The 12,013-nt window shown below is 43.3% G+C and overlaps 1 protein-coding gene across 5 annotated transcripts in view; it reads left to right on the forward strand.

Annotated features, from left to right (window-relative positions):
- The window catches only part of ERLIN1 (ER lipid raft associated 1), a 54,924-nt gene extending 53,188 nt beyond the window's left edge, over positions 1–1,736 (forward strand). For all 5 annotated transcript variants that reach the window (XM_020994632.2, XM_020994633.2, XM_078150783.1 and 2 more), the window contains one exon: positions 1,468–1,736. In XM_020994632.2, coding sequence (XP_020850291.1) covers positions 1,468–1,689 — 222 coding nt within the window. In that variant the 3' untranslated portion in view covers positions 1,690–1,736. The remainder of the gene's footprint in view (positions 1–1,467) is intronic.
- Positions 1,737–12,013: the final 10,277 nt, after the last annotated feature.

Raw genomic sequence — 12,013 nt, forward strand, 5'->3', positions numbered from 1 at the left:
CACCAGCTGTAGAGTCAGGAGGATCTGAATTTAAATCTGGTGTCAGACACTTGACATTTGTTAGTTGTGTGATCCTGGGCAAGTCACTTGACCTCAGTTGCCTCACTAAAAGGGAGGCAAGGGTGGAGCACGCTCCAGGCTTGAGCGAGGGTCTGGCTGAAATGGAGAGGGCATGGGAACTGTTAGATAAATCTGGAGCTGAATTGTAAAGGGCTTGAGATGCCAAAGAAAGGAGTCTGTCTTTTATCCTAGAGACTGGAGGGAGACCCTGAAGCTTCTGGGAAAGGGGAGTGACATGCCCCGTCCTCTGTTTTTAAGGAAAATTATTTTGGCAGGTGTGTAACAGATAAGAGAGGAGAGAGACTATTGTACTATGTATGACGAGAAATAATAAAAGCTTTAACTAGAATGGTGCCTATGAGGGGACAGAATGGGACAGATGTGAGAGATATCTAGAAGAAGAATGGACAAGACTTGGAAAACTGATTGACAAGGCAGTGGCCTAGATGTTCTCTGAGGCCTCTTTGAGCTTTACATCTGTGATCCTAAGATCCTCAGAACAAGAGGCCAGCATCAGGTGAGGTGAGAAGGACGCTCCTGGGTTACCAGGTGACTGTCCTCAGTGGCAGTAGGCAGTGTACTCCAAAGGATAACGTAGGTAACCTTCCTCAGTGTGACAACGGTGACAAGGATAGAGGAGGCTAGTACAGTTGGTTTGAATGGAGCTTGAAAGAGGTGGAGGCATTGGAGGGCTGGTAATAAAGATATTAAATGGAACAGAGGTTCTTAACCTGGGGTCCACAACTGTAAATAGATGTCAGGGGGTCTGTGAACTTGGATGGGCAAGAAAAATTGCATCCTTATTTTCACTGACATCTGGAATTTGTTATTTCTTTCTCTTATGAATATTCTGAGAAGGGGTCCATAGGCTTCACCAGATTGCCAAAGGGGCCCGTGATCCTAAAGGTGAAGAACCCCTGTAGTCTCAAAGTGGCAGTGGGGAGCAGGGAGGTCCCTTCTTTCAGCCTGCTGATCTCAGAGGAGGTGCCACCGGTGGAATGGGCTACGCAGGATAGCAGTGTTCTCAGGAGATAGCCATGTTTTTGTTAAAGTGAAAAGGTAGAAGGAAATGTGGTTGGAAAGCCTGAGGACGTGGGGAACTTTGGTCAATAGATTTGTGGTTCTAAACAACAGAGTGGAATGGGCTGGGTGATGACTGAAGTGGGCTAGAGGTGTGAGATGGGGAGGAATAGGAGTTATTAGGGTGTGTAGATGGAGGGGAGACTCTTGAGGGTCTCTGCTCTGGGGAGGGGGGTGTGCCAAGTGTCACTCAATGGATTCAGAATTGTTTCTCGGCAATACTCAAGGGAATAGGGTGGTGAGAGAGAAAGGATAAATCATGATTTTATAAAAGGAGGGGAGAGTTTCAAGTGCTCTAACAGCATTCCTTTTGTTTGCTCCACGCAGCTCAAACTAACGCCGGAATATCTGGAGCTTAAAAAGTACCAGGCCATTGCTGCAAACAGTAAGATCTACTTTGGCAGCAGCATCCCTAGCATTTTCATGGATTCCTCTTGTGCTTTCAAATATCCAGATGCCAGGACTGGGAGAGAAATCTCTCTCCTCTCCAAGGAGGCCCCAGAGTCCTCTGAGAAAAGCCCCATTGGAAACAAAGCAAGCACAGGTTGATGCAAGAGCTGGAAAGACTCGTCTGTGTCAAGATATGGCAGTCGGGAGGGTGGGTGGGTGGGGGCAATAATGGGGACGAGGGTTACAATGACTCTGCAAGTTAATTCACAGAAATACTGCTCAGTCTACTCTGCTCTCCTGGGATAGGCCTGGTTTATCCACTGATTGCAGGATACAGATTCCCTGGCAGTCAGGTGGTTTTCTTCAACCACAGTTCTTTCAAGCTCCCTCTGTGTGTTCCTTTATAAGCTAGGTACTTGTGAATAAGAAAAAAGACTAATGCTAAGACACTGCCTGCACTGGAATGTTAAACACAAAAATATGTATGAGTTATTGCTTTTCTAAGTGGCAGTCTGCAAATGTTTACATCAGACCCTGGGGAAAATGGGTTTCCAGGCCAAAGGGACCCAGGTATATGGTAAGTACAGTAAAAAAAAAAAAAAAGAACAACAACAAAAAACTCTACAAATGACTGGGTCCTGGGGCTCATTATTTTCCTTTTTGGGGTCTAGACCCAGAATTCACAGAAGGGATTGACATTTAGTCCATTGGGGTTCTTTGGGAAAGGACCTTGTAAGTGAGTTGGATTCTGTTGTCCAACAGCAAAATTTGTGGCCACTGGGTCCATAGGCCTTGCCATCCCACCAGAAACTCTTGAAGATTTCTTGCTGCCACATCTTAGGTGTGTGGAAATTGCACATAGGTGGAGAGATTCAGCAGCAAAAGACTCAGGGACAGGGTGCTCCTGATTCTAAGGTCATTAAACTAATTCTTTCTTCTATGAACCGAAGTACTGCTGTTTGTGATTTCCCCTCATTTGGATGATTGTCGGGTTATATTTCTACCCAGGGAGTTTGTAGCAGGCTGTCTTAAGACTGACTCGGGCGTTGCTTGTTCTCAGCTCAGCAGCTGCCTGAGAATGGGGGAGGGCTTTGCTGTCCTCTACATACTTTTATTCTAAATGAAAGAAGCTTTGTTCTTAAAACTGGATTTGGGGGCATCGCCATGCTCCAGCACTCTGCCTGTTTCTGAGGCCAAGTCCTGTGGCTGCCCTGGTAACTCTGTAGCACAATGATTCTTGCTACTGTTCATCAAAAACCCAAATGTAGTAAGAAGTATTGTTTAGTGCACTTTGACATCCCTTACTTTTTATGTCCTCCTCACTCGCTGGCTAGTTGGTGACTACCTGGTCTTGGGACGCTGAAGTGGGTCAGCTTGTTTGTCCTTCCCAAGCTGTCATGGTACCCAAAAAGGAAGAAGAGTCCCTTTTGGGCCGTGCCACAGAGAGAAACATTCTGAATTGGCACATATCCCCCAGACCTCTCAAGACCTTCCCAAAAGCAGCAGTAACTGAGCATGCAGCTTATGAAGACGTTTCTAGTTGGACGAGAAAACCAGACACTTGTCTGCTCTTGTAGGTGGTGGTAGAAGATGCTCCACCTGAGCATCCACTGTGCCAAGATGGTGAAGCCCAAATGTGGAGCAGAACAGCAGCCCTTAGGGTCTGTTTCCTGGGCTGTGTCCTGTGGTGGCGTTGTAATTGGATTTTTGTTTTTATTCTTTGCTTACTTTATAAATTCAGTTTTCAGTTCAATTTTGCATCCTCTATGCCTCCCATACCTGTAAAGTTTCTTGGTAAGTTGATCAAAATAAACTTGGCAATCCACATGGCTTTATTGTTGTTGCTGATTGAAGTATCTGTTGGGGAAAAAAAAAAGGGTCCTTGACCCTTTATACTCTTAATCCCAGAGATCCTCCTCCGTTTGATAAGCTGTTGACCTAAAAATCACCCAAAGGTGATAGTGATGGTTTGCTCACCCTACACCTAGTGGGATGCCGTTGTGGTGGACGTTGTTTTCAAATTTTAAAGAAAGTATGTCCGCTTGAACTCCCCAAGAAGCTTGTTTCCCAGTGCTCACTCAGTGGGCTTTTGATTCTGTCCCTTCTTTGGGGATGTGCCTTTTGGTAAATATATGCTGTAATCTCGAAGTCTGAAATTTATATGCAAAATGTTACTTTTTGAAAAAAATTAAATAAAATGATTTTACTATCACTGATGAGTGGTGTTATCTGTCTTGGAACTTTAAGGAAGTTTCACAAGAGAATCAGACAGTCTGGTGATGTATAAAGCCAAGAGCCTCTTACTATAGATGTTTTAAATCATATAAGAAAGGCTTAAGGCTTAAAATGAAAACACCCTGGTTCAGGAATGTGGGGGGAAAGGAACAAGAAGGGAAGGCTATAACCAGGCCATGTGCTCAGGACCTTGGGTATGCTAGTCTTCAGGCCATAGCAAAAAGAAGGCTTTAGTGATGGTCTTTTTGAGATGCATCAGTTCTTCACCTACTGGCCTTCACAACCTGGCCCCTTCTTACCTTTCTGGTCATCTTACACTTAACTTTGCCAACCCATCTGGGAGACTTGGTGGTGGGCCTGCTTCTACAAGCATGTGATAATGTGTAATGAAAAGGTCCTGCCCCTAATTCAAAGCACGGACAGGTATTCTGTGATTATTTCCTGCCTGCTTCATTGAGTAGTGAAGAAAAGCCTTTAAATTGGTAAGCTAGAGAGTACATACAAAAGATTCCAACTGAGACTCTAGCTTGCTTGCGCTCGCGCGCGCTCGCTCTCTCTCTCTCTCTCTCTCTCTCTTTCATTTTTGGAGGCAATTGGAGTAAATTCCGTTTAATAATTTTCTTGTTATCGCTTTAATTTCTTTTCCCAATTTTCCCTCTACCACTCTTATCTATTTCTTTAACTCTTCCAAGAATTCTTGTTGGGCTTGGGTCCAATTAACATTTTTCTGTGAGGCTTTGGTTGTAGCTGTTTTCCCATTAGTGTCTTCTTCTGAGTTTGTCTTTATCTCTTGATCTTCCTTGTCACTGAAGTAGCTTTTTATGGTCAAATTCTTTTGTTGTTGTTGTTGCTGTTTGCTTATTTTCCCAGCCTGTTTCTTGACTTTGGACTTTATGTTAAAGTTGGGCCCTGCTCACCTGGGGGTGGGGAGGCAGTGTCCCAACCAAGCTTCAGGCTTTTTCAAGCTGCTGTTTTCAGAAGTAGTTTTGGGTATCTGCGTGTTTTCAGTGCTTTCAAAGTGGTGTGATCCAGGGAGAGGTGTGGTCACTGCTCTCTTGGTCTATACTCTTGGTCTTTACCACGGAAGGGCTCCTACTGTCCTGTAGCTGCAAGTGCTAGTGCTCCTCTCTGTCTTGGAACTATGCCAAGAGCCCTTGTTCCCTTGTGATTGATCACAAGTACTCCTTTCTGCCCTGGAGCTATGACCCAGAGCTTCATATAAGCAATAGAGTTATCAATAGTTGCCATCTGAACTCAGTATCAGCAAAGGGTCCCCTGTAATTTCTTCCTGGTTAGTTGTCTAACCCTCTTCCTGTCTTTGGGCTGAGAGATACTGGAGCTGCTACTGCTGTTTTTGCAATCATAGTTACCTCCAAGACCCACTGTTGCTGCTGCTGCCACCTGTGTTCCAGGCTAGTTCCTCTTCTGCTGACCTCCTAAATGGTCTTAGGCTGGAAAAATTTCTCAATGTAACATTTTGTTGGTTCGGCCTCTCCAAAATTTGATTTGGGGAGTTATTTTAAAGTTATTTGGATGGGAATTTTGGGAGAGTTCAGTTGAGTTGCTGCCCGTAATCCACCTCCTTGACTCCACCCTCCACTATCTGGAATTATTTAAAATGAAATTTCTCTTTCTATCTCTTCCTGCTGGGTTTTGTTGGTAATATTCAGAAATGCTGATAGTTTTTTGTGGGCTTATTTTATACTCTGCAACTTTGCAGAAATTGTTAATTGTTCTAGTTGCAAACCTGTAAGCAAAACTCATTCCTCATTGCCTAATCTTATTCCTTCAGTTTCTTTTTCTTGTCTTATGACCATACCTAGCATTTCTAGTACAATATTGAATGGTAACGAGCTTAATGTACTTTAAGGCAACCCGATTCTCTCACTGGCTCTCTTCCTTTTACCCTCAAGCTCCTACTCTCCCATTTATTATACTTTCCCCTACTTTTGCCATTTTACTTAATTCATTAATTCCTTTTATCTAATTGTTGAGGGCCGATCTTAAGAGTCTGATAAGGGTTTAAGATCCAAGGCAGAGTTTGACCTCTGCTCAGGCTTTCACCCCAAAGGGCTCAAAGGATTAAGTGGTACGGCTCCCCAAATTCCTTCCTGATAAAGAGGTCACTGAGATATCCCTTCTCTCTCTTTGAACCTTAGATTTACGTATTTACTCCTCTATGCAGGTGGGGCCTAGGCGCCTGGGAAAACCTTGGAATCTACAGCCCAATCTAGGAGCCCTGATAAGGAGGAAATTCATGATTGTTACATCCTCAGCAGATGTTCTGGGGAGTATCTCACGGGGAGGACTCTTTGAAGTTAGGCTAGATCTTCCCTATATATTCTGTGCCCTCAGATGAATAAACTGAGTCAGTAATTCTACTCCGCCTGGCCCATGTCATAAGGTATTTCACGCCTCTCCGTTCAGTGTACAATCTCGTTGCGGGCAACATCTAATTACCTAATTCTTCCTCTCTGTTTTCTTTCTCAGTTAAGTAAAACATCTTTTCCTTGCCTCCCTTCAATTTGTTTTGTATTTAAAATTTAATTTTCTGAGTCTTTCTCTAAGTAAGATTTCTCTCCCTTATTTTCTTCATGATTTATGTTTCCTTTCTGTTTATTCTAGACTTTTATTCTTCCATTCATGGCCCTTATACTTATTTAGGCCTCCTTCAGTCTCTGTATTTCTCATGAAATTAAAGCTTCCAAGGTCCTAGAGCCCTCAGACCTGCCAGAACCACCATAGTCCCCAGAATCCCTGTCCTCTTCTAAGCCCTGCAGCACTTGAGCAATGTACTTTGTAGATTTGACGGTGTTGTGGCTATCATTGATTTTGGAGTCGGGTTACATGAGAAGAGAGGTGGACCAAGTGGGAAGTGGAGCCTGTCTGTCTCTAGGTAGTGGAGACGGAGTCTTAGAGCGAGAGGGGGGAAGATGGGGGAGCACAGCTGACACTGGAAAATGGGGTTTTGTATTTTTTTCTCCATTAAAATAAAAAACTATTTTTTTTAAAAAGAATTAATGCTTCCAAGGTACCTAGTTTGGGTTTCCTACTCTAAGCAGTTTGTATGTTATTGCTTTGTAAATCTGTCGGTCAATAAACATATATTAACCACATAAGTCAGGCTATACTAGGTCCTGGGGATACAGAGATCTTGGTCTCTAGGTCCCTTTATTCTATAATGTCCCACTTTCAGAATGCCAGTTCCCTGTAGGTGATAGACAGGATATTGCCCCATAGTAGGGATTTTCCTATGCCTCTGATTATGTAGTTTATTACTAACCTTTGCCCTCCTCATTGTAATTTTTTTTTTCTCATTTGGCTTGAAATCTCCTCTCTGGGTCCATGTCCTTCCACTCTTCTGGGTATCAGTTACCTCCAGTATCTCTGACTCTCCTTTCAAAGCAAGATGAGTGGTCTCTTTAAGCATCATATCCTTGCAGATTATATCTATTGTAAAGTTCCCATCTCCCTTTACAGATTATTTCTAGAATATTTCCCATAGGAATATTCATTGGTGGTACCCCATCTCAGCACTGAAACAAGACTTCCCCATTCCCCCCACCCTTAGTTTAGTCCCTCCCTTTGTCCCCTCACTTATTTTTCTATAGACTCTTTTTTCCTGAGAGACCATAGGAGTTATTTCCCCTTCTGTGTTAGCCTTTGCCTTGATTAAGGTACATCACACATTCTCTTCTATCTTCTTCCTTTCCTTTTATGTGCCCTCTTATTCTGTAACTTAGTCCCACAAAAATATTGATTTTCCTGTAGACAGTGTGTCATGAGGCCTAATCCATGATATTTTAGGCCTGTTTCTCCAACATCATTTCTTTTTGACTTTCACTTTTGTCCTTCTTCCTTGTGTCCTTTTAGAAAGAAATCTCTTCATAGTTTCTCTGCTATTTTGCTATTGTCCTTATTGGTATTTGCAAAGATAATTTGTTCAGGTCTGATTTTTTTTAGGAATGCTTCAAATACTTCTTTTATGTTGAATATACATCTTTAAAAAAAATTGAAGGTTAAGTTCAGGTTTGTAGGTGTGATTTCCGAGGGGTATGGAATAGTCTTATTTGAATTTTCTTTCCTTTATATTTGAATGTCTTTTCCCTGATTGCTTGCAGAATCTATTGCTTGTCATTGAAATTGCTCAATTTAACCAATTTATGTCCTGGTGTTTGTAGCATTAGGGGTTGGTTTGTTTTCCCTGGGGGCAATCTATGGATTCTTTTGATTGGCATTCCTCTCTCTGTTTCCCTCCCCCATGTTCAGAAGTTCTGGGCAGTTTTCTTGTATCCTTTCTTGGCTTATAGTGTTCAGGTTTTTGGACTAGCTGTGTTCCAATCGGAAAGCTATAATCCTTAAGTTTCCTCTATAAATCCATGCTCACTGGGTCCGTTACAAATCCATGTTGTAGGATCTCAACTTGGTGCTCACTGAAAGGCAATCCTTTTACACTTCCTTAATGGATTCACCATCCCACTAGCTACAGCACCTTTTACTCCCTCCTCAAGCCTCCCAAGGATCCCTTCTTGCCAACCACTGCCAGGGGAGCACTTTCTTCCATATTTCACTCAAAAAATTGAGGCCATTTGAAGAGAACACCCTCTTCTTCCCTGTTCCTCAACTCATAGCACTCATCTATGCCTTCTGCCACTATCCATTCCTTCGCTCATTTCCATGAAGTGAGGGCTCTTCTCCTTGCCAAGGCAAATCCCTCTACATGCATAAGTGATCCCATTTCATCTCACATTTTTCCAGCAGTTTGTCTCCACCCCCTCTGCATCATCCCTACTTTCTTACCAATCTGCAAGTGCTCCCTGGATGTTGCCCTATTGCCTGCAAACATGCCCATGTCTTTTCCATCCTCAAAAAGCCTTCATTTGCTTTGTCCGTCCTCACTAGCTATCAAACTCTGTCTCTACTCTCTTTTATGGCTAAACTCCACGAGAAGCCTGTCTGCAATAAATGCCTCCTCTTCCTCTTCTCTTACTCTCTTCTTAATTCTTTGCTGTCCGACTTCCAACCTCATCATTCAGCTGAATTTGCTCTCTCCAAAGTTATCATTCATCACTTGATTGTCAAATCTTTTTCTCAAATGTTATCCTTCTTGACCTCTTTGCAGCTTTTGACACTTTACATCACCCTCTTCTCCTTGATGCTATTTTCTGTCTAGGTTTCCATGACTACTCTATGCTATCTGACCTCTTCTTCTCAATCTCCTTTGCTAGATCTTCATCCAGTTCACGCCGACTAACAGTGGGGGTCCCCTGGAGCTTTGTCCTGGACTCTGTTCTCTTTTCATTCTATACTATATTGCATGGTGATTTCATCAGCTCTCACAGACTCAATTATCATTTCCATGCTGATGATTCTCCGAGCTTATCCATCCCTAACCTTTCTGCTGACCTGTAGTCCTGCATTTCCAACTACCTATTGGACATCTTCAACTGGATGTTTCATAAACATCTCAAACTCAATCATTATCTTTCTCCTCAAGCCCTCCCTTCTTCCTTACTTTTCCATTACTATGGAGGTACCATCTTCCTTCCAGTCACTGAAGCTTGCATCCTGTGTGTCATCCTAAACTCCTTATTCTCTCTTACCCCCTCCCCCGCCCCATTCATTAATTGTCAAATCCTGCAGTGTGTATTTTTGTAAAAACAACTCTGGTTCAGGCCCTCATCACCTCACGTCTAGACTATTGCAATAGCCTGCTAGTGATCTCCCTACCTCAAGCCTTTCCCTATTTTAGTCAATCCTGAAACAGGTATGACTGTATCTCACACGCATACCCCCACACAATCAAACTCCAGTGCCTTCTTACTGCCTTCAGCATCAGATATGAAATCCTCTGTTTGGCTTCCACAGTTCATAATCTAGCCCCTTCCTATCTTTCCAGTCTTGCTGAGACACAGGTCTTCTTGCTCTTCCTCACACATGACAGACAGTCCATCTCTTGACTGAGCATTTTCACAGGCTGTCCCAGCTAAAGTCTCCTGCTTGAAGCCTTTCCTAGTATTCAAAAGAAACAAGATAGATTAAAGAGGATTGGGGGAGGGGGGAGGTTAAGGAACATGGGTGGGAGGCAATTCAAAAGCCCTAGAAAATTTGTATAGATGCTAAAGAAAAGAATTTGTGACAAAGGTTTGAGGTGGAAAGGAATGCCGCCAAAATCCCTGCCGATTTTGTTCTTTTGCCATGCCCCTTTGGTAAAGAAGGGTATCTGTGGTATAGTAACTAAGAGGCTTCAGAACCAGAGAGCACTTTGGTAATTTTTTTCAAGGGCAGCCCCTTAAATGATTCTGAAGTATCCATCAGAAGTTAAATGGGAGATGTAATGGATATTTAAACCTAAAATAGAAGCTGGGGATAATGATGAGGATCCTCCTGGGAAGAAAGGAAATAGTTCCCCAAATAGACTTAACATTAGCCTCAGGGCACTCTGCCTTTCTTACACCACTTTTATCAGAGAAACGCTTTCAAGCCACAGCAGCCTCTCAGACCGGAGATGAGGTGGCTGGTAGGCACCCTGAGGGAATGCAGCCCAGAAACAGCAGAGAAAATCTCAGAAGTCACAAGACCATAAAAGTATACAACCATGAGACCAGAAGAACAGTATTGTGTGGGATACAGACCAAAATAAAAACAAAGATTTAGATACTATTGTACCGAGAAATCAGTGAGCGAGACCCAGACATAATTTAAAATGTGGATTTATTAGAGCGCGGCTGCAGGGGGTATGCCCACCCAGATCAAGCAGCCCCGATCAGGGGTCGAGCTAAGGTTTATATGAAAAAGAGCACGGGAAAGAAATTCCAGGAACACTGATGAGGTAATCCAAAGGTTCAGGTGTCTTTGGGGGCTATGGATGGGAAAGTACAGGGAGTATACCGGACAGGGAGGGGGATGGATCTTTGGAGTCTGGCAGGAGGAAGAGTCCTTGGGCTAGCCAAGAACACCCCTCTCCCTCTGTCTTGATGCGAGAATGCTCTGCAACAAGGGGAAAGCTTTCTCATAACACAGGAACTTACTAAGGAATTGGGAGGCTTCCAGAGACATGATCTGAGGGCTGGGGCCTGAGCAGCCCAGCTCTGTGTAGCTGTATCAGGGAGAGAGATAAGGGTCATGTGAGGCCCATGCATGAATAACCGCTAGGCACAGTGTCCTTGGGCTGGGGAGTGGTTGTCAGAGACAGTGTTTCTGAGACTGGGGAGAAATTGGGGCACAAGTACAAGCAGCTGAGCACCCCATCATTACAGGTCATAGATCACACAAACTAGACCAGGTGTCCTGGTCTCTGGTATAAACATAATTATCTAAAGCAATTAGATTGCAAGCTTTCTTATCCATTTGTGTTGGAGGTATGGGCTATGCTGAGCTATGCAAGAGTATGTTTCACCATTGCTTAGATTTAGGAGAAAAGAGGCCTGGGACAAGATTAAGCAGTAATTTCTGCTTTCCATGACTTAAAGGGCCCTACTACCTAAATGATAAAATAATGTTCTGCATCACAATACCCTGAAAGTAGAAAGGAATTTATTGCTTTCTCATGAGAAAGTTTACTGCTCCTAGTCACCATTGCTGGCCAGGAGAGTACGAGTTGGTTACAGAAAGGAGGCCTTATTTTATTCCCTAACTCTAGCCCCTCCTCCATAATCTCATTCCCCTTATCCCATTGGCTGGGCTTTCAGGGGATACAATCTATTCAAGGAGACACAAGTTCGCCCAGAGACAGGAAAAGGTGGGAAGTTTTGCAAGGGCAAGCAGTTCAGATTGGGGGTAGGGCTATTCTTTCTGCTAAGTACTTAAATAAAAACAGGGTCTGATCAGGGGAGGGTTTTGAAAACAACAATGCAAGAACCATTAACAAGAACTAATGACCCTTTGATGATGCTTCACTTCTGAGAGATCATCTCTCACAGTATCCAGCAGTAACCAAGAGTGATCTAGCTTGATGCAGTGACTGCACACCTGGAAAGATTATAACTCCATTCCATTCAGTGGGGAATGGGTCAAACAGGAGCAGCTGAATGACATTCCAAGAAGACACTGCTAGTCCTGAACCATCAGAGATGTGATTTGCAGAGATGCTCATGCCCTGGTGGTCAACAGACAAGGAGGGCTAGACACTTTCTCCAAACCTCACTGCCTCTCAAATCTTTCCAAAAATAAGAGTTAGAAAATTAGTAATAAAAGATAAAGCAATTTCAGCTTTCTCCATGGTCTGACATCAAGAAATCTAATAAGG

The sequence above is a fragment of the Phascolarctos cinereus genome, unplaced genomic scaffold (assembly GCF_003287225.1).
Source record: "Phascolarctos cinereus isolate Bilbo 61053 unplaced genomic scaffold, phaCin_HiC Scaffold_3;HRSCAF=262, whole genome shotgun sequence".
NCBI classification, from domain to species: domain Eukaryota; kingdom Metazoa; phylum Chordata; class Mammalia; order Diprotodontia; family Phascolarctidae; genus Phascolarctos; species Phascolarctos cinereus.